This window comes from Mastigoproctus giganteus, chromosome 7, assembly GCF_048544385.1.
Source record: "Mastigoproctus giganteus isolate SK-2022 chromosome 7, ASM4854438v1, whole genome shotgun sequence".
NCBI lineage: Eukaryota > Metazoa > Arthropoda > Arachnida > Uropygi > Thelyphonidae > Mastigoproctus > Mastigoproctus giganteus.
The window spans coordinates 160,999,527-161,023,762 of record NC_143581.1 but is presented as its reverse complement, the minus strand read 5'-3'; the positions used below and the strand labels follow the sequence as shown (position 1 = coordinate 161,023,762).

At 36.6% G+C, this 24,236-nt stretch overlaps 1 protein-coding gene across 3 annotated transcripts in view; it reads left to right on the top strand.

Moving 5' to 3' along the window:
• Tnks (tankyrase) overlaps positions 1–24,236 on the top strand; it is a 637,218-nt gene that overhangs the window by 252,378 nt on the left and 360,604 nt on the right. For all 3 annotated transcript variants that reach the window (XM_090377953.1, XM_090377952.1, XM_090377954.1), the window contains exon 13: positions 20,238–20,304. In XM_090377953.1, the coding sequence (XP_090234079.1) occupies positions 20,238–20,304 (67 nt within the window). The remainder of the gene's footprint in view (positions 1–20,237; positions 20,305–24,236) is intronic.

Here is a 24,236-nt window from a genome sequence, read left to right as displayed (position 1 = left end):
GTAAAGAGATTTGAAAGCATAGTAAAAAGCAAGACCTAAGAAGAGAGAAAGAGACTTGAGATAACACTTAGGCAAAGATACAAGCAATAGCTTGCAGAAAAATTGAAATATAGATATAAAACTAAACAATAGTGGAACTTGGAAATAAATTTGCATCCAAAATCTAGAAATTTCTAAGAGTAAAAAACATGTTAACTGATCATAAGACTGGAAAAAAATACAAAAAAAACTGTATACAAGATAAACTAAAAACATGCACTAATGAAATCATAAACATAAAGTTATATGACAGTGGCACCTAGTGATAAAAATTTTCAAAACTAGAATATAGAAATTGTAAATGATATATAGTGCCACATGGTAACCTGAAAAAGGTAAACACCATATAAAAAGAGAGAGAGAGAAATGCATACATTGCATAGAGACATACTAAATGTAGTTATAATCTGTTTAATGTATACTATATACATAATGTACAAGCAGGCGCCTCCGTAGCCAGGTGGGAAGGAGCAGCAGTGCGTAGCACACGCTTCTTGATTAGACCGGGGTTCGAGCCTGTTACCACCAAATACGGAGGATGCGGAAAGGTCAGGGAATGACCACCGTATATCCCGGAGCAATATGGCTTTAGTTGCTAATGCTCCTAAAAACCAAATAACAACAACATAATGTACAAGCCTAGAGTAAAAAATGTGAAATAAGGTGATAAAGTGCGATATAAGCATATATAATGTGAAAAAAAAAAAAATAATAAATAAATAAAAAAGAGGGAGAAATCTCTACTAGTTAATGGATTTTGAAAAAAACAATTTTATGTTATGAACTATATGAACTTTAAGCTAAGCTATACATACGATCTAGAACTTTATGAAAATAATAATATGAATAAGATAAAGGAAAAGAATTGCAAATAAGTTTAAGAATAAAAATTTTTTAAGGTTGGAAATAGCAAATTGTAGTATTACACACACACACTGCATCATTATATGTGGGATACACTTCAGCGATAGATTTAGAACCTAAAAACAATAAAAAAAAAAAAAGCTCTGATTTTGCTTTGTGTCCGAGTTACAGCCATTTCTGTATTTCAGAATTATCTGCTTACATTTACAGGAAATGCTCAAAATGACCACCATGTGCCTGAATACAAACCTGCAAATGCCGCATCATAGACCTTCTCACCTGCTCAAAAGTTCCACGTGTCTATCATATTTGATGTTCTGGTGCTGATGGGTCTACCACCATCTGAAACCTGTTTTCTGAATGAACCAGTTTACACAAGGCATTCATGTATTCCCTGAAAGGTCTTCTTCTTTGGGACGTGATGACTAGGGAAGTTTTCTGCATACAGACATCTTGCTATGGTTGCATGGCATCTGTCTTGATTTAGCATCAGCATTTGTTGAGGCATATGATGCATGAAAGCAAGCTTATAGAGCATCAGCCCCAAAAAAAAAAAAAAAAAACCCTTCCCATTTCACCCATCCAGTCACTCCAAATGTTTGTCGAGTTCAGCCTTAAATTTATTTAAGCTATCAACTTCCACAACAACAGATGGAAATCTGTTCCAGCAATCAACTACCTGCTAGCTAAAAGCAAACTTCTGCACATCTATTCTACAACTGTCTTTCTTCAATTTGGATCTATTCCCCCTCAGATTCTTAATCTCAGCAAATGGAATATCCCATCAGCATTGAGCCTGCACAAACCATTCAAGGCCTTGTACATCTCAATCAGATCACCTTGCAGATGGCTAGTCTCCAGATGCTGCAATTGACAGAATTTAAGCCTCTCCTTGCAAGAGAACCCCCCCCCTTGTTCCTCTCACCAATCTTATTGCCCTTCTCTGTACTCTTTCTAGCAACTCTACATCTTTCCTAAAACGAGGCCTCCAGACCTGTATATAGTATTCAAGGTGTGGTCTGATCATTGCCTTATACAAAGGTATAACCACCTCCTTGCTCTGCTAGCAAAATTCCTATATATCATTGACAAAACTCCATGACCTGCTCTGGCAGCCCATCTGCACTGCTCAGAGAAATTCATATCCAACTGCACAGTTACCCCCAGGTCTTTTTTATTCTCCACCTCCCTGAGTATAGTACTACACAGTTGATATGTTTCTTTTGGGTTACTGCTACCCATATACAGTACTTTGCATTTGTCAATATTAAACTTCAGTGCACTTTTCAGCCCATCTACCTAACTTTTCTAGATCCTGCTGCAGTAGCATACTGTCTTTAATGTTATTATTATTATTAGCTATATGGTGCAAGGAGGCCCGAGGCTTATGCTGCACCAGCCAAAAAAAAAATTTCCAAGTTACCCTAAGAGAGAGAGAGAGAGAGAGAGAGAGAGAGAGAGAGAGAGAAACAAAAGTAGAAGGGAATCACCAAGAAAGAGAAGAATGATGATATCCAGCTCAGGACCCCAGGTGTTCCAAGCCCATACTCACCAGATGTGAGCCCCTGTGGTTGTTTAACAACCTTCCCAACCTTTGTATCATCTACAAACTTGGACATTAAGCTTGATACACCTTCATCGATATCATTAATAAATACATAATGGGCCCAGCACTGAACCCTGAAGGACTCCACTAATAACATTAGTCCACATAGAGCAGTCTTCATTTGAATAAGTCTCTATTTCAGAGCAAATGCACAGTATCTAAATGTTAATAACAAGCTCCAAATGTGCTGCCCTTGTCAGGAGAACTAACTGAAATCACTCAAAGAACACCACAGGATCTTTATTAAATAACTGTTAGCAAGTCTTTCTTTGAGATATCGAGCATTGTTTATAAACAGTTGAATGGAGTCAGCTATGCTAACTCAGTTTGTGGAAAGAATCGCTGGAACACAAAAATGGCTGTTACTCGGAAATAAGGCGAAATCATACGTTTACATTAACTTTTTTTATTTTTTTTTTATTGTTTTTGTGTCCTGAATTAGCATTAGCATTTGTAGAGGCATTTGATGCAAGAAAGCAAGCTTATGCAGCATCAGCCAAAAAAAAAAAAAAAAAAAACCCACTTCCACTTCACCCCTCTGTTCGTTCAAAATACCTATCCAGCTGAGCCTTAAACTTATTTAGGCTATCAACCTCCACTACAAGGGATGGAAGTCTGTTCCACCAACCAACTACCCGCTGGCTAAAGGCAAATTTCCGCACGTCTATCCTACATCTGTCTTTCCTCAATTTGAATTTATGCCCTCTCAGGTGATTATTCTGAGCTAGAGGAAGAATCCCATCAGCATTGAGCATGCTCAAACCATTCAAGGCTTTATACTTAAGTTCCAAGTATATAATATCAAAGCTATTCCCTGCATCCAGTTCTTTTGTGACTGCATCATAATATCCAATCAAATTGGTAAGGCAAGACTTCCCCTTAACAAAACCATGCTGTGTCCGAGCTATAACTGAAGTCTTGTCTAAATGATCCTGCAGTGCTTCTTTAACCAGTGACTCCATTCATTTTCCTGGAACAGAAGTTAAGCTCACAGGTCTATAATTACTTGTGTCAGCCTTTGATCCTCCTTTGTGAATTGGGGTCCCATTTGCACATTTACAGTCTATGGGTACCTCCCCTGAGTCCAAGGAAGCTCTCATAATTATGGCTAAGGGTTTGCTTACTTCCTTTGCTGCCTCCTTTAATATAACTGGATAGATCCCATCCACCCTGGTTGCCTTTCTTGTGTTTATCTTCAACAGTTTCTCCTCCACTTTACTCCCAGTTATTTCAAGATTCTGTAGCTTACTGCTAGAGTTGAATACACCTCTGGCATTCCCCTCGCTGAATAACTCCTCATGTGTGAATGTCGATGCAAAATATTCATTTAGTTTGTTAGCTACCTGATCAGGGTCATCAACAGTTGACCCATCAATATCAAGTGGACCAATCTGATTCATCCCCTTCCTTCTAGAGTTTACATAAGTAAAGAACTCTTTGCTGTTTTTCTTTGCATCCCTTGCCAAGGATTTCTCGTAATCTGCCTTCGCCTGCCTAACCTCCTTTGTAACTTGGTTGCATATCAACTTGTATCTATCATAGGCAGAAGTGTCGTGTTAATTTGTAAGTATCCCATGCATTTTTCTTCTCTGCCATATGCTTCATTAGTTCATCTGACATCCATTTTGGCCTAAACCTTGAACAATATTTCTTAGTTGGTATGTAAAGCCTAGTAGCTTCCAAGATTAATTCTTTGAATGCTTCCAATTTTGAATTTGCTGTTGGTAACATCATCAGTTGGTCCCACTGTATAGAATTTAAATACTGTCTCAGTCCATCATAGTCGCCTTTACGGAAGCAATAACCCTTCCCTTTACCCCTAATGGTAGTTACCTCTTTGAGTAAATCCCACTTCAGCACACTGTGATCACTGCCACCTAGTGGTTCATTTATTTGCAGATTCTTAATGCATGAAGAATCACTACAGATAATCAAATCAAGAGTATTACTCCCTCTAGTGATTCTTCATGCATTAAGAATCACTACAGATAATCAAATCAAGAGTATTACTCCCTCTAGTTGCCTCCCGAACATGCTGATGTAGAAAACAATCATCCAATAAATCCACAAAAGCCCTGCTAGTGTGTGAGTGACCAGCCCCCAAATTCCAGTCAATATCTGGGAAATTAAAATCTCCCATTATAAGACTCTCTGATTTACTGGCCCACTCTATTTCTCTGTACAGTTTCTTATTATACTCATCAGAGTCATTAGGCCTATAGCACACTCCTACTCTCAATTTTGATCTCCCAATGCTTATGTCACACCAAACTGACTCAACACTGCACTGTCCAGCGATGTCGACTGGCTTCACTTCCTTGGTTTTTGTGTTTTTTAACTAATAGCATAACCCCTCCCCCTTCCTATCCTGTCTATCCTTTCTGTAGACGTTGTACTCCCCAAATTGCAGTTCTGCATCCCTTATATCTGTGTGACACCACGTCTCTGATATCCCAACAATATCTGCCTTTGATGTTTTGAGCAATACCTCAAATTCATCAAATTTATTTACTAAACTCCTAGCATTGGTGTACACGCAATTATACCTGCACCTGTTTCTATTCTTAGCTACCCTAACACAACCCATGTGTTTACTTGTACCGCAATGGCTCCCAGCAGTCTCTGAAATATCATGCATCTTGTTTTTCAGGCTTCTGCTCATTCTAATAGAAGCAGTGCAAGAATCTTTCACCTCTGCCAGTGGCTACTCAATCTATTGGTCTTTGTCTCCCCCCAAGCTAGCAGTTTTCCGACCCACCTAACACTGCCCCGATAGCATCAGCAAATATTCTTGCACCCTTTCTATTTAAGTGTATCCCGTCCCTGTAGAAGCAATCTCTCCTGTTAACAAGTACAGTCCAGGCTGAAAAAAATTCTACCCCTTGAGCCTTGCACAATCTTTCCAGGGCCGAATTGATCGACAAAGCTCTCATCATATACTCCCTCCTATCGTGTCTAGGCAGAATTGCAGACACTTTCAAATTCAACCCTAATTCTCGGCTTTTGTTCAACAGTGACCTGTTGTTAAGTAATTCTGCCGGTCTCCTACTCTTAATATCATTAGTAAATCTATCCCTGAAGTGGGTTCCACAAGTTATTATACACCCTGTATATAAGCTTGATAGAATTAGGTGTTCATTGTACAGGATGCCAGCTGAAAGTAAATTAAAAAGGAAAATTCTCTACAGGTTGACTGACCTCTGGGGTGCCAGATTAGTGAGTTTGCTGGATCACTGGTGGTTAGATTAGCACATACAGTTTACCCAACAGCCAACCACCTCATCCTACCTTTAACACGTTGACTGCCAAACTAGTTTAAGAAAAAAAATTCCCTGGGGCAAAAAATAATTAGGAAATAATTTGAATAGTAATTCTAAAATAAATATTGTAATGTCAGTGTTGTCGTTTTTTCACTTAAAATATCAAAAAAGTCTTTTTTTGTGTCGCATGTATGTGGCTGACATGGCCCAGTAGGTTACTTTATTTCTTGAGAAGCCATGTCGGCCACATATGTGTGACGCTATTACGGCATACATATGAAGGTCATTTGTGATTAGTGTATTGCACGTGTGTTGACCCCTGCAATACAACTAATTGGGATAAAATAAACTCTCAAACGTCCCAATAAGTTCGTTAGTATTGTTAGAGATTTTGTGAAAACAAGTTTGTTAGCACACTGTTATATCTATCCTATTGTGTTCTGTTTTTCCACAAGTTGGGTAAAAGTGTGTTGTAAAAAAAAAAAATCTAAAAAGAAAATGACTAAAATAAGAGGAACTGAGAGAAATTGCTGGAATTTACAACTAAGCAGAGTTAAACTTCTCACAGATACACCGCTGTTGAGTTTTTTCTAAACTTCAGCTTTATCTGTTATGGACAATGTATGGTGTTTGAACTTTACACCACGAGAAGCACTTCCTTTATGCATTGGAACCATGGCTAGGGCTAAATAATAGCAGGTTATAATAATAAATGCAGAAAAACAAGTAGGAATGGCTTGCCAGTGTTTACAAGTTCACGCCAACAGCTGATTCTGCAATCAACGCCACCAAAACAGTAGCGGCAGATAGATTGTAATTTTCAGGAAATACATACGAAGGAAGGTTGTTCCAGAAAACTGAAGTTGAACAAATAAATGAGAAAGAAGAAATTGATTTAATATACCAATGGTGTGTAATTTAATATACTAATACATAATAATTAAGCTAAATAAATAAGAATATTAAAAAATGAAATGCACAAGGCATAATTTCATATCAATTTAGGTAAATAACTATATAATATTGGTATAGATACACCATAGTTTACCCATAAATTTAAGCTATGTATGTAGTGTAAAGGCATCGTTTTAATTGATTCTTATATCGTGGCTGTCTTCACAACGAGATAGCTGGTATTGCCCTACTTCAAATAAATAATGCTTCTCTAATAGAGAAGACTACTGTTATTAACTGTTATAAAAAGTTATATTCCTCTCTTTTATCATATAAACCAATGATATTTGATCGTAAACATCTGTTACTGTTATGTCAAAATCTAAAAATTTTGCATGTTTATTTTCCTTCATATTAAATACAGTTGATACCGGTTATTTGGGACAAATCCCAAATAACTGCGTTTTGGCCCGATTAAGCAGCTGCCCCAATTACCTGAAGTTTCACGTAAATAGTTAAAAATACAATGGACCCCCCCCTTTAAAGTACCGCTCTCTATACGATGTGTAATAAGCGCCGGTCATTGTGATCATGTTAGTGAATTGAATTTTAATTCTGTTAAAAAGTTTGGGCTTAATGTATCTGTAAAGATACATTAAGCCCAAATTTACCCTTTATTACCTTACCAATTAAAAAATTAAATGATATATGAAAATCGGAAGAATATACGTGATAATTGGAATAATTAATACGTACTGTAATATGTACATACTAACTAGTTGACATTTCAGTTCACTGACATTTGTGGGTGGGATTAAAATTTAAAACAGTAAAAAGATAAGCAATCAATAACAAAGAACACAATACACACAAATTGCAAATAACACGATATGCGCAAGTGAGAACGGAGTAACAAATTACGAAGCTTTAAAAATAGGAATGAAGAGAAGATTCTGAAAATTAATTTTTGTATACGATTGATGACATGGAAGTGTAAACACGTTTCACCATAATAACGCACAGAATTCCAGATGTCGGTATTATCGCAAATTCAATAAGATCGAGTTTACTATCTGTTTATGATAGATAGATTGCACTAACAGAAAAGCCCAATAAACAGGAAATATACAGGTGGCTGCTTATTGTTTTATGGTTGTGACCTCCAGAAATCCGACCGTACTACGTGGTTCGGTCGGAGACAATCATAGGGTAATGCATTTCCTGCCCCGATTAAACGGTATGTTGTCCCAATTAAGCGAAGTAAACCCTGGCTATTTTCTCGATTGGGTTCTGTTTTTTAAGATTTCCCCAAATAAACGGCTGACCCGATTAACCAGTGGCCCAAATGACCGGAATCCACTGTATTATATGAGCTTTATATTAAATATTTCCTCACTACAACTTATTTACTAAAAAACTTAAAACATAAATACCAACATACATTTTTATACTGTGTAGATATTATTTTTCTCATATTGCTTGCATAACTTACTATTTTTTAATGTCCCTCTGGCTCTTCTTTCCTTATATTTCTACTTTTCTTCCCTTAATCTCCTTAATTATATTGGCATCCTGCACAGTAAATACCTCAACCTATCATCCTTATATGTAGGCACACACACGCACGTGCACGCATGTGCACACTAAACTGCAGCTTAAAAATATATATAATATTGCTATGAAAGTTGAGAATAGTGTTACTGTAACCTAATACAGCACTATAACATTGTTTTAAGGCTGTAGGTCTGATTTAATTTTTTAACTGAAATATTATACCTTGGTCTAGGGACAGCAAGGTGGGAAGAACGTGGCTGCTGAACACAGTTCTTGAATTAAGGCCTTATTGCTCTCCCTCTGTGTGTGTGTGTGTGTGTGTGTGTGTGTGTGTGTGTGTGTGTGTGTGAGAAAGAGATTAGCTGAATGTACCACAGGTGATTCCTCTGTGTCTGCTAGGGAAGGAGAGGAAATTTTACAGAAAGTTAGCATTTTGTGCCACATTAGCGACAGTGGCTATTATGCACCTCAGGAAATGGGGAATATTTCATGCAATAAGAATAAGTGGAATGAGAGCAGGGTGTCCTAGGTCCAAATGTTAGCGAAATTGTTAAACAGATACACTCCTGCCTACAAGTTTCAAATCATGTTTCAATTTTCTTAATTTTCAAAATTTTTATTAAAACAGGACCAACTTGTTTATCAGTTTTTATTAAAATATTTTCTGTTATGTATAAAAACAAAAAACTAAAATGATATTTAAGAAATATTGAAATTTCTAGAATATTCAAAAATATTCCAGAAAGTTGTAGAAGATTCCTGAATGTGGTAGAACATTGTAGATAATTCTAGAATATTCTAGAAAGTAGGAGTATTGTTTCAATATTATAGATGATTGCAGATGATTCTAGAGTGTTTTGCAATAATATAAATTGAGAAGTAAAAGTTGTAACTTATAAAATCAAAGACCTGTCATTCAGAAAGAGCATGTGCTGTAAGTTTTGTGTTTTGTGATAAACATGGCAAAAACCAGGAATTGAGCATTGAAAAAAGAAGGCATTTCATTTAAAGGAGTATACTCCACCATTCGTCAATTCAAGGAGGCTGGCAGTTTAAAGGACAAACCATGATCAAAACGACCACCCATAATCATGGAAGCCCAAGATAAGACCATAACATTGATTTCTAAATGCAGTCAAAGGCTCACTACACATGAAATCCTACCCACCTGGCTACGGAGGCGCCGATTAGGCAGTAAACCCAAGTAAAGTACATTCTTATGAAACTAAAGAACTGAAATGCACTTAGGCAGAACACATAGCTGGAAGACATGGTGGCAGATGCACTAAGAAAATAACAGATGGTAACCAAGAGGAGCTAAAAGAAAACCTGGAAGACAACAATAGAGATCGACAGATGAAATTGAAACGTTCGTGGGCAGTAAATGAATGGCTATTGCACAAAACAGAAGGAACTGGAAAGTTGCTGGAGAGTCCTTCATCCTGCAGTGGATTTAATATGGCTGATGATGATAAAGGAGATGTATATCTAATATCAAACAGCAGTTAATTGATTTTATAATAAATTAAAGGAACACAGAAGAGAAATTGGTGCAGCTTTGTTCACTTTTAGCTGCAGAAGTTTTTCTTCCACCTTGCATTTGTGTTGATGGAATCTATCCAATTATATTACAGAAGCAGCAAAAGAGGCAGACAAACCTTTAGCCATAATAATGAGGGCATCCTTAGATTCACTAGTAATTACTACAGTTTTGAGATTTGTGTAAATATTTTGCTGTTCTTAAGAATGGTTCAAAAGGTGAATTGGGTAAATAAAGACCTTTAGTTTGATTTATGTGCCATGGAAAATAATGGAATTAAAGAGATAATGCAAAATCATTTTACAGGAGTGGAGCTATAAGGAAATCATACATGGATTTGCTAAAGACGGATCATGCCTGGTCAATCTGATTAGTTATTTTGTTTGTTTGTTTTAGTTAGTTGTTGGCACATTGGCTTCTGTGGCTATAATGCACCTCCCAAGGTTTTTGCAGTACTCTGATCCAAGCCCGAGGCGGGATTCGAACCCGCGACCTTTGGGTTGTCAGGCAGGCACTTTACCCACCCAGCTAGCCCGGTCAGCCTGATTAGTTATGGGATTGTCACTATGGGACCGGGTGCAAAGAATAATTTTGATATTGTATAAAGCCCCTGTTACTGTACCGTATGTATAATTGTATAAATGGGACCAATGGTGGCATTAGAGGCAAATTGCTGCTATGGTATATAGGGTGGTAATTCAGCAGGAGACAAAGCATGATCATAAATGGCCACTACTTTTTGTAGACAAAGGTTATAAGTTAGTAGTACAGGAGTTGGCGTTCACTCCCTTGCTGTTTGTAATATTGATTAATGACATAGATGTAGGTGTTTCAGGTTTGATGTTGTTACAGAGATGATCAGTGTTAATTATCAGGGTATGCTGATTGCAGAAAATCTAGATGAACTAGGCAGTGGTCTGAAAAATAGCGATTTAAGTTTTAACACTTATATATGCAAGTTTCTGCATTTGTAACAGTAATTTCAGAATATTATACCATTTGAGTGATACAACACACTAAAGAAAGTGAAAAATGAAAAACACCTAAGGGTAACAGTTCAGGCTGATATGAAAATAAGAGTGCAGTGCAAGCAGATTGCTAGAACAGCTCATGGATTTCTGCCAGTGATATATAGAAACTTTGCCCTGTAGATATAAAGAGATGCTTATCCCATTGTATAAGGCAAAGGTTCTCAACCTTTCTCGGTTCACGGCGCCCTTACTGTCCCAGTAATTTTTTCACGGCACCCCTAGGCCAGAAGAAATGCCTAACACAGTGGTTTTCGACCTTTTAATATATACTTATATAAAATAATTTTATTGTTTATATAGAGATACTAAATAAAGATCAATTATAGATCACCACAAAATTAAAAAGATATGGTACAATGGATATTGTACCCTTTTTATAATGAAATAAATATATAAATTTCAAAATAATAACTTTAAAATAAGTAACTTTAACCCAAATGCTGCGGCACCCCAGTTGAAAACCACTGGTATAAGGTAATGGTCAGGCCATAAGTTGAATACTGCATGAAGGTTTGGAAACACCATTTTAGGAAGGAAATAGGTCAAGCATGCAGAGAAGAACAAAACAGTTGGTTGGGGGGGCACAAGTGGATATATACTAATTAAGAAAGGCTGGGATTCTGTAAATTGTGTATGGAAACTGTGCCAAAGCTTGAAAATACAGGTGATCAGTTGTAGTAGTAATGACAAATGTAGCAAATTCCAATTCTGCACTGTGACACAAAAAAAAAAATAAAAACCCTACATACTTCACCCATCCATACTCTCTAACAATTTTATCTAGTTCTTCCTTGAATTTATTCAACCCGTCCATTTCCACAACAAAAGATAGTAGTAGTAGAGGTATGTGATGCTAGAAAGCAAGCTTATATAGCTTCAGCCAAAAAAAAAAAAAAAAACCTCTCTAAAAGTTCCTCCTTGAATTTATTTAAGCTATCAACTTCCCCAACAACAGCTGGAAGTTTGTTCTAGCAATCAACTACTCGCTGGCTAAAGGCAAATTTCCGCACATCTATTCTACAACTGCCTTTCCTCAATTTTAATTGAATTTTACGAACCCTTTCAGGTTCGTAAACTGATCAAGCAGAAGAATACCATCAGAATTGAGTCTGCTCAACCCATTCAAGGCCTTATACACCTCAGTCAGATCACCTTGCATGTATCTAGTTTCCAGATGCTGCAATTTGCAGAACTTAAGCCTTTCTTAGTAAGAGGACACCTTTGTTCCCCTCAGCAACCTTGTTGACCTCCTCTGCACTCGCTACTCAATCCATTCAAGGCTTTAAACACCTCAATCAGATCTTCCCTCAGGTGCCTAGTCTGAAGATGCTGCAGTTTGCAGAACTTAAGCCTTTCTTAGTAAGAGGACACCTTTGTTCCCCTCAGCAACCTTGTTGACCTTCTCTGCACTCGCTACTCAATCCATTCAAGGCTTTAAACACCTCAATCAGATCTTCCCTTAGGTGCCTAGTCTGAAGATGCTGCAGTTTGCAGAACTTAAGCCTTTCTTAGTAAGAGGACACCTTTGTTCCCCTCAGCAACCTTGTTGACCTTCTCTGCACTCGCTGCTCAATCCATTCAAGGCTTTAAACACCTCAATCAGATCTTCCCTCAGGTGCCTAGGCTGAAGATGCTGCAGTTTGCAGAACTGACCTTTTTTTTTTAAGATAAGGACACCCTTTTGTTCCCTGAACCAGTCTGGGTACCCTTCTTTGCACTCGTTCGAGCAGATCTACATCCTTCTTAAAGTGAAGCCTCCAGACCTGTATACGGTACTCAAGATGCGGCCTAACCTTGGCCTTATACAAAGGGCTAATCACCTCCTTATACCTGTTAGCAAAGTTTCTGTATATCATTCACAAAACCCTGTGAGCTCTCCTGGTAGCATGTCTGCACTGCTCAGAGAATTTCATATCTGACTGCACAGTTACCCTCGCATTTTTTTCATTCTCCCCTACCCTGAGTGTACTACCACATAGCATAGTTTGTGAGTTATTCAGGGGTTACTGCTACCCGTGTGCAGTACCTTGCATTTGTCAATGTTAAATTTATCTGCCATTTCTCAGCCCATTCACCTAGTTTTCCTACAACTTGTTGCAGTAACTCACCCTGATGACTGTCGTTAACCACCCTGCCTACCTTTGTATCATCTAAAACCGTACTGATATATCTTCATCAGTGTCATTAATAAATATTGATAACAACAATAGGTAAATTCGGGGGAACTCCACTAATAACATTAGTCCACGAAGTGCAGTGTCCGGTGATAACCACTCTGTCTCCTTCCAATTAACCATCCCTATATCCATAGCAGTAACTTGCCCTTAATACCACATTGCTCCAGTTTGTACTACAGTCTTTTATGTGCAACATTATCAAAAGCATTCCTGAAATCCAAGTATAGGATGTCAAAATTATTTTTTGCATTTCATTCCTTGATTGCTGCATCATTGTAACTTATCAGATTGGTTAGACTTGACCACCCATTAACAGATCCATGCTGTGATTGTAGTAAAATTTCATGCATTACTTAAACATTGATTCTTTTATTTTCCCTGGAACAGCTGTTAAGCTAACATGTCTGTAATTACTCGTGTCTCATTTTGATTCCCACTTTATGAATTGGGTATACATTCACATATCTCCAGTCCATCGGGACCTCTCCTAAACCCAAGAATACTCTCATAATTATGGCTAAGGGCTTGCTGCCTCACCCAATATAATTGGATAGATTCCATCCACCCCAGGTGCCTTTTTTATGTCCATCTTCAACAATTTCTGCTTCACTTTCCTTTCAGTTATCACAAAGTCATTTATTTCTTCTTTAGACTATGATAAACTTCTGGCTTCCTCCTTCCTAAAGAATTCCTCATGTTCAAATGCAGGTGTAGACCACCTATTCAGTTTGTCCGCAACCAGAGCAGGGTCATCAACAGTTAACCTTTAGACATCAAGTCATCCAATGTGATTCAGCTCCTTCCTTCTACTGTTAATATAAGCACTGAAGTTTTTGCTGAGTTCTTTTTTTTTTTTTTTTTTTTCTCCCAGAGACTTCTCACATTCTGCCTTAGCTTGCCTAACATCCTTTGCAACTTGATTACAGATTAATTTATATCTATCATAGGCTTCTGTCGCCTGATAATATATATGCATCCCATACACTTTTCTTCTCTGTCACATATCTCAATAGTTCACCTCACATCCATTTATTATTATTATTAGCAGCTATATGGTGCAAGGAAGCCTGAGGCTTATGCTGCACCAGCCAAAAAAAAAAATTCCCAAGTTACCCTGAGAGAGAGTGAAAGTAGAAGGGAATCACCAAGAAATGAAAGAATGATGATATCCAGCTCAGGACCCTGGGTGTGCCAAGCCCATACTCACCAGATGTGAGCCCCTGGGGTTGTCTAAGCCTCGAACAGTATTTCTTCATTGGTATGAAAAGCCTAGTAGCTTCTTTGATTACTTCCCATTTAGAATTTGCTGTTGGTAAAATCGTCACTTGGTCCCACTGCACAGAATTTAAAAACTGTCTGAGATCACTGTTATCACTCTTGCAAAAGCATTCCCTTTAACCTTGACAGTAGTGTTATGTCTTTAATTAAATTCCACATTAGTATACTGTGATTGCTACCACCCAGTGTGTGTTTTACCTGCAGATTCTTAATGCAAGAAGAATTGCTGATGATAACCAGATCAAGAGTGTTTTGAAGTGAAATTTCTTTAGGTTCACTCCAGGCAGTTTTCAGATGGGAGTAACTTGCATTTGCGGATTGGCAAAAAACTCTACGAAAATGCGACTGTTGCCATAAGTAAATGCATTACAGGCACACTGAACAGCCAACTATTGTACTAGTTCTCATGCAATCACCAAAGTTAAGCAGCGTTAGGCCCAGTTAGTAATTGGAAGGGTGACCACTTGGGAATACCTGGTGTAATTGACTTTTTGCTTTCCTTTTTTTTGTTAACCCATGGGAAAATATTCTTCCGATTTTCACGTATTATTTCATTTTGTTAATTGGTAAGGTAATAAAGTGTAAATCTGTGCTTTATATCTTTACTTTTATAATCTGCAGATAATATTCCTCCTATTTTCACTTATTAGAATCGCTGTTAATCGAATTAAAATTGAATTCATAAACGTGATCACAATGACCGGCACTTACTACATATCGTATAGTGAACTGTTAGTTAGTTAGTTATTTGGTTTTTAGGAGCATTAGCAACTAAGGCTATGTTGCTCCGGGGATATGCAGTTGTCATTCCCTGACCTTTCCGCATCCTCCTTATTTGGTGGTGACAGGCTCAAACCCCGGTCTAATCAAGCAGCGTGTGCTACGCACTGCTGCTCCTTCCCACCTGGCTACGGAGGCGTCATAGTGAACTGTATTTTGTTATGGAGAGTCCATCGTAAAATGATTTGATTGTACAGTGAACCAATCATAAAGCGGGGATCAACTGTTTTTAGTGTTGTAAGGGATGTTTGATTGTTGTAATACCCTGATTGGGTATTAGTGCACGTGCAATGCACCCAGGGGATTGATAAAAATCGCCAAGAAAATGCACATGAAATGGTTCATCCCACCCACCATTGTACTACTCCGTACCAGGCACGAGCGACACAAGACCCAATCAGTACCCCTACTGCTTGCATCATGCTGTTTCTCCGTACTAGGCACGAACAGCACAAGACCCAGTCAGTGCCCCTACTGCTTGCATTATGTTGTTTGTTTTATCATTCTCCACCGTATTTAATTAAAAATTTCAATGGAAAAAAATGTTATAAATAAATCTTTATTTGCCCTACAAAATATAAATATAGGTGTACATTGGTAAGTGGCAAATTGGCAAATTCCCTTCACAGTAGAAAATGCCAGGGGATTTAACACGTCGATGACTCATAATGAGCGTTATAAGGCATATAGAGCACTTATACGTGCAATGCAACCACTGAAACCACCACCATTAAATAAAAAGGAGAGATCTAAGCTATTTTGACAGGGGAAGAAATTACAGCATGTGATGAAGTTAAACAAAGAAGTAGGAGAAGGCCCATCCACATCTTCAGAGCCTTACATCTCCACAGAAATGTTAAAGGTGAATTTGGAAGGAGTCATGGAAGTTGATACTGCAAATTAAAACGATGAAGAGTCCTTGAAGCCTAGTTGTAAACGAAAAGCGAAGAAGCCAAAACCGACTGCTAGAAGCACTCCATCAACTCGTCCAACATGTAGTGAGTGTAAGTAATAGGATTTTAAGAAACACCGAAGCATCCACACACAGTCTTAAACGTACATTCCTGGATTTTGGTTCAGTCTGTTCCATGTGTGATCAGCTTTGTTCAAGATGTGAAGATTGTAGCAGCTCAAGATCATGGTCTTCTTCAAACAGCACTTCCAAATAAGGATGTAAGTCGAATGCAACAGCTGTTGTGGCTCTCTCAAGAACAAAGTGATTCCAGCTCCATCAAAGTCAATTGGTTTTAAATATCATCCAATTCCAAAGCACTTGCCGAAACTAGATTGGGTAATGGAACGTCATATCTCCAAGGCTCTGATTCGTGCAGATTTGGCTACTCCGTAGCCAGGTGGGAAGGAGCAGCAGTGCATAGCACATGCTTCTTGATCAGACCGGGGTTCGAGCCCGTCACCACCAAATACGGAGAATGCGGAAAGGTCAGGGAATGACCACCGCATATCCCGGAGCAATATGGCCTTAGTCGCTAATTCTCCAAATAACAAACAACAACAACATGCAGATTCGTCACCAGTGGCATTCATAGTTAGTATGGGATCCTTGGTCAAGTGATAAATGTTCCCCTAAAGAAGTTTCACTTAACTTCCTCTATGCATGCCTGGCACACACAACTTTTTTTCTTTTCGTTACCTCTCTAACATGCTTCTATAGGAAACAGTCATCCAAGAAATCCACAGAAGTGTTGAATAGCACACGCTTCTTGATTAGACCGGGGTTCGAGCCCGTCACCACCAAATACGGAGAATGTGGAAAGGTCAGGGAATGACCACCGCATATCCCGGAGCAATATGGCCTTAGTTTCTAATGCTCCAAATAACAAACAACAACAACATGCAGATTCGTCACCAGTGGCATTCATAGTTAGTACGGGATCCTTGGTCAAGTGATAAATGTTCCCCTAAAGAAGTTTCACTTAACTTCCTATATGCATGCCTGGCACACAACTTTTTTTCTTTTCGTTGCCTCTCTAACATGCTTCTATAGGAAACAGTCATCCAAGAAATCCACAGAAATGTTGCTAGTGTGTGTGAGTGAGTGAGTGACCAACCCACAAATTATAGTGTACATCTGGAAAGAAATTCCCCATTATGAGACATTTGCTGGCTTACTCTGTTTCTCTGTATAGCTGTTTGGTATATTCATCACAGTCATTAGGTCTATAACATATTCCTAACTCTCAATTTTGTTTTCACAGTGTTCATATCAACTAAGCTGACTCAACATTGCACTCATCACCCACGTCAACTGGATGCACTACCTTAGATTTAATATGCTTCTTAACTAAAAGCAGAACACCACCTTCTCCTCACTTGTATACATTGTACTCCCCATATTCTAATGATTCAGCATTACATGGTGACATTCAGACATTATGTCTGAATGTCACCATGTTTCTGCTATTCCTACAATGTCTGCATTTGATGACTTGATTAATACTTCAAAATCATCAAATTTATTTCCATTGCTCCTAGCATTAGTGTATGTGCAAGTATATATGGACATGTTCTTACTCTTAGTTACCCTAATACAGCCCATGTATTTATTTGTTCCTTGATAACCCACAGTAGGGCCTGAAGTCCCAGACACTTTGCTTTCCAGGCTTTCGCATGTACCAGTAGTAGCAATGCATGAATCACTTTTGCCTCTGCCTGCCTTCGGCTCTAATTTAGCTATTAGTCTGTATCTCCCCAAGCTAATAGTTTTCCAACCCACCTATCGATAACATCAGCAAATATTAGTGTACCCCTTCAATTCAGTTGTAGCCCATTCCTGTGAAAACAGTCTCATGTCATGGCAGCTAAGAAATCTGGCCCGATAACTAGAAATTTAGATGCCAATCTAGCAGTTATGAGGTTGAACTGTGAATTTTTTGTTTGCTGTTGCTATTTGTTTTAGTATGGATATTAAAAACTATCAAATGTATTCTGCTATACTGTGCATCTTGTTGATTGAAGAAATATGACAAAGGATGATAGTCCTTATAGTCATATTCAACTGTTGATAGAAGATGTGAAAGCTAAGTTGAGAGCTTTTCAGAATTAGTTTTATTGGAAAAATTTCCCTCCTGCTGCATAAAGATTTAAATTTGTAATAATGATAGCAATAATTGAATATTTAAACTGTGAACCATGAAATGCTGACACTTTTGCCAATCATTTTGAATGCTATTCTTGATGCAGTTAAAATCATTGTGTCAAATGATCCTATATATGCAGGGTGTCTCAAAAATATTGGTACAAACGCTTAGGGAAGGTAGGTAACATCTAAAGGAATGTGAATCGCATAGGAACCCATAACCAGAAACGTCACAGGAAAGTAGTAGCAGAAATGACACAAGACAGTAATTAGTGGCAAACAGTTATTTGACATAATATTAGCAATGGAGTACAAGATGGATGCATTTCATGACGTTACAACAGATGCTCGAAGGTTCCACCATGAGACGCGATGCATGCATGACACTGACTCAGCATGGATTGGCGGACATGGTCGAACACACCTGGAGTTTTTTTGACAGTAGCAGCAGCGCAGACGAGTCTCGCCACGAGATCCATTTCCATCTCCACAGGCGATTCATACACGATAGATTTGAGGCCCCCCCCACACAGAAATAAATCAAGGCTCGATAAATCAGGTGAGCGTGGGGGCCAGGCAATGGGTCCACCACGGCCAATCCATCGACGCCCAAAACGCCTGTTCAAATGGTCACAAACACACCTTCCATAATTGGCAGGCGCCTCGTCATGTTGAAACCGAATGTTGCGTCTCACATTTGCTGGAACCATTGTCAAGTAACCCTGGTAGAACCTTTTCAAAAAAGATCTGATATTTAGCGGAGTTCATGCGGGATGGTAACAGGTATGGGCCGACTAAGCAGTCACCGACCATACCTGCCCACACATTTGTTGCGAAGTGATGTTCTGTCGCATGGGGGTGCACACTGTGAGTTGTTGTGAGCCCACACATGAGCATTGTGCTGATTGAATAAGCCTTCCCGAGTGAAATAAGCCTCATTCGTGACCAAAACATAGGCTGTAACAAAAGTATGAAGCTACTTAACCTTCTGCATTCTAGGCAAAATCAGTATTGATCCCAGTCAAAATTTTTGCTACTTTTTTCCTTAATTTTTTCAATTTATTTGTGCGAGTTTCATTTTTTTTTTTTTTAATGGTAAAAAAAAAAAAAAAAAAAAGATTTTGTATCTTGGTTAGGAAATTAGAACAAAGCTGGTGTCAGATCTATACATCACTTGGATTATAAATTTCGTGAAAAAAAACCCCTTTTTTTCCCTTTGTTTTCTTAGTTTATATAATTTCCTCATGTTTATGACTTTCTTACCTTGTTTCACTCCTTTTTCCTCAGCTGTTGGTAAATGGTGAGAATTCTGTAATGATGTTTTACATGCAAACTATGCCTTCTTTAAACATCTTAGCTATGTATTAACTTGTAAATTAACTTCAATCCTTTTAAAACTCAGTTCTGTCTTATTTCTAGCAAAAAAGGTTTTGACGTTCCCATTCTCATCTTCAATAAGACTTGGGTTTATAGACAAGCTCACATATTGTTATTGGGGATTAATCCAAATTGTAATCTCTTATGACATAAGCACGTTACAAATATTGCTTCCTCTGAATTGAAACACTAGGTTTTCTCTGTGTTACTTTTCTTTTAAACAGTTGCTGATACTCTACAGCTACTCTATAACTCTTTCTTACCATGAATTATTGTTCCCAAATTTGGTATGGCACTCCAAAAGCTATTTTAGTCTCCTTAACTGTTCAAAAGAGAGCAGTCAAGTTAATCAGTGTTCCATATTGCACAGATTTTCTCTACTGTATATCTCACAAATTTTCTCTACACTATATCTCACTGACATTCATTTTGTGTTGCATGCTTTTTTTTTTTCAACTATTTTCATTGGCACTGTTCTGAATTGATATTTCTAATTCCACCTCTCTCTCCTCCAAACTAGGCTGAACACATACGTCATCTCATGAGATACATTGCTAATATCATTAACTTATTAGAGCAAACAAAGCCATTAATCTTTTTTTTTATTTTATCAGTGTTATTATAATCAGGACCGTATGCATATAATGTAAAAATTTTTATGATTTCCTCCTTTTTTTTTACTTTTATAATTAACCAGCATGTCTGAAATTAGTTAGTGATTTGATCCTTTTATTTTCTAGGGGTTTAGTTCCTCTACATAATGCTTGTTCCTATGGACATTATGAGGTTGCTGAGCTTTTGGTTAAAGTAAGTTATGTTCTGAGTGTTATTTTTTATTGACTCACACTTTTTAGCCATCTAAATCACCTTGATTTGTTTTCTTAAAATGATCCATAACTCAAATTATCCATGAAATAAAATTTACGATATTTTAAAAGGTCAACACTTTCAAATATTTTCATATTTACAAGTGTACGTTTACTTTATTTGTAAACTAATTGTCCACAATATTTTAATAGTAGTTAATTTGACAATATAGTACCCACTAGTAATAATTTCCTGTGATATTGTTTTGTACATTATTTTAATCCCTTCCAGTTTATATTTGAATCTGGAAAAAAAATAAAAATCTTATTACACAAGATAAATATTTTACTGTGTACTGTCTATTGATGTAAAAGTAATAGTTGAATTAAACTTAAGCTATTATTTCTTCTGTTAAAACAGTTGAATCAGAGGGTTGGTACCTTTTTAGAAAAGATTTATTTAAAATCTAAGTATTTTTTTTAAGAATTATTTTTAAATAACTCAAATGTGAAGAGAAAATGCAAATTATAATTTCATGAATTATTTATTCATTGGAGAATAACTGTCTGTGAGTGGTCGAATAGCTTTTTTTTTTTTTTTTTTTTTTTTTCAATTTAACCTACACCAAATCTTAATCACTTTTTTTATTTGTTGGGGAGGGAGGGTTACATAAAATAAAGTTCACTCAAGACTTTCATTGCCCCCAGTTAAGCGGCGAGTTGGCCCAAATAAGCGGAACAAATTCAGGCTAAATATTTGTTTTGTTTCTGTTCTTCATAATTTGCCCCAAATAAGCGGCTGCCCCGATTAACCGATGCCCCAGTTAACTGGAACGCACTGTATTATATATATATATATATATATATATATTTAAAATAAATAAATGCACATGGCATAATACTTTAAGAGTTTAGTATCTATATAATATCAGTGTTTTGATACACCATAGACACTCTTAAAAAAACTACAAAGTAGTTGTTGTGGGCATCATTTGCTCTTTCTCATATTGTGCTCTGCCTTCACGACGAGTTGCCATGATGCTGCACTACCTCGAATAAGTAACGCTTCACTAATAGAGAAGGCTATTAGTAGTTTTTTTAAGAGTGTCTATGGTGTATCAAAACACTGATATATATATATATATATATATATATATATAATACAGTGCGTTCCAGTTCCAGTGTGTATTATATAATACAGTGCGTTCCGGTTCCAGTGTGTATTATATATATATATATATATATATAATACAATGCGTTCCAGTTAACTGGGGCATCCTCTAATCGGGGCAGCCGCTTATTTGGGGCAAATTATGAAGAACAGAAACAAAACAAATATTTAGCCTGAATTTGTTCCGCTTATTTATATATATATATATATATATATAAAATATACGTATATATAAAATATACGTATGAGTTTATGACCGATCTCTACTATTTAGATTAATTAATTTATTTATTACCGTTTCTTCTAACGTGAAAATTTTTATGGGATTAAATATATAAATTTAAATTTACGTAATTTCAGTATTTGAAAATTAAAAGAAGAAATTTTCATTAAATACAAAATGAGCGAAAAATTCAAGAAAACAACATTAAATAGATTTCTTGATAAAAAAAACTGAATGCTGTGCAAGAAAATGTACAAACATGTGGAAACGATAACGACATGACCTCTTCTTTTCCCTCAAGATCTAAAGATGAGAGAAACAGTGACACAGAATTAAAATTTAATTGGCCCCACGTTTGGAATGCTGACATGTGGACTGAGAAGAAAAAAGCATATCTTTGGCTTACATGCGATGCCGGAAAATTAGGATGTTTGACTTGTGCTGATGTAAAAAAATTAGGACCGTCTAAAACGCAGGGAGTTAGCATTTCAAAGGAATGGAGTTTGGTAGTGGTATATCATCTTATGGCAAAGATAGAAGTGCACAATTGACATCTTTGTGTAAGAAAATTTATGAACATTCAAAAAGTACTTCACATATACAGGCTGAAAAAATCTTGCAAATGAATAACATTTAGAAGCGGTAATTGATCAAATGAATGACTCTGAAATTTTTAGCACATGTAAGGTATTTAGAACTGCATATTATATTGTGAAACATGATCAACCATATTCTGACCATTTTGAGTTGTTACAACTTCAAGAATTGAATGGCACTGTTATTGCTCACGGTTTGCGTTCAAGATTAAGTGCTACTAATATAATAGAGCATGTCGCAAGGCAAATGAAATTAAAATTGTGCCAACAAATTGTGGACATAAGTGGAAACTTATCAATTCTCATTGATGAGTCTACCACTCTAAGCAAGAAATCTACTCTGATTATTTATTTAAAATGTGAAACCAATAAAATGAAAGTTCTACATTGCTTGCTTCTTGATTTAATCGAATTGCCAGATCAAACAGATTTCACAATAACAGTGTCTCTTAAAATGTCTTGAAAAATACAGATTTGACGACAATTATTTAAAACACTTTAATTTCTTTTACGAGGGATGGGGCAAGTGTTGGGCAAAAAATCTGGAGTTGGAAATAAATTATTAGAAACATATCCAAATTTGATCATATGGCATTGTTTAAACCATTGGTTGGAGATGCAATATCAGAAGTTCATGGAATTAACCATTTTCAAATATTTATGGACAAGCTGTACACTCTGTACAGTCAATCTCAAAAAAAAAACAGAGAGAAATAGAAGCATGCACTACCAGCATCGGCAAAGAAATTAAAAGTATTGGACGGGTATTTAATGTGCGGTGGGTGGCCAGCTCCTTTACGACAGCATCAGCAGTTGGGTAAAATTTTGCATCTTTATGCCATCATTTTGAAAATGCCAGTAAAGATAACAACCAGAACGAAACTGAACAATCCATGTTCAACGGATTATATAAACGAATTTCATCCAAACAGTTTGTTCTAAATTTAGCCGTGATGTACGATGTATTGTTTAAGCTATCGATTCTTTCAGAGTCATTGCAAAAAAGAGTTATGACAATAGTATATGCAGAAAAATTGATTTGTCATACAATTCGTTACTTGGAATTTTTAAAAGATCCTCAAAAAAGAAAAAAGTTGTTAGAAGTCTCAGATGCTATTGAAAAAAATGCAAATGTTTTCAGTAACATTAATTGACAATAACAAAATAACATTAATTCATAGAAATCAATTTCTAAACAGTATTATTAATAATATGAAGCATATAGGCTGAGCATTAGTACAGATTCTACTGAATTTACTGAAGGAATTTCAACTTTAGACATTATAAAAGAGTTGCGAATTCTTGAACCAAGCAAATGGCCATCTGAAATTGATCTTGGATTTTGAGAAAATGAATAGAATCTCTCTGTAAATGTTTTAATTTATCTTTCATAAAATGTTTGAATGCCTACAGGGATTATTTAGCTAATGGTGGTTGTAGCGTGCCCACAGATTTGGAACATTTAAAAATTTATTCCAAAATTATAGCTTGCAGTTCTGAATGCAAGTGTGACTTCAGCAGTATGAATTTAATATTAACTGAGAAAAGATCCTGTATTCTTGTCAAACATGTGGCATGTTTGTTGTTAATTAAACCACATGGTCCACCATTAGAATTTTGGAATCCAAATTTTTATATCCGAACTTGGTTGCTGTTGACCGACAAACAAAAAGGGCAGTCACACAAGAATACGTAATCGATCCTGTATGGGAATTTCTATGATTCTTCTGAACAGTATTTTTTATATTATTTTGGAGTTTTTGTTTTTTTATTTTCTAATTTTAAAAAATTTTAAAATCTCTGTTTTTTATTTTTGAAATTTTTATTTAATGCTTATAAATAAATACTGAACAACTATTCTAATCTTTGACTTATTTATTTTTGCAAATGAAAAAAGCGGATGTAACTATTTGGATTTAATCGACGAGCGTTCCGGTATGGGT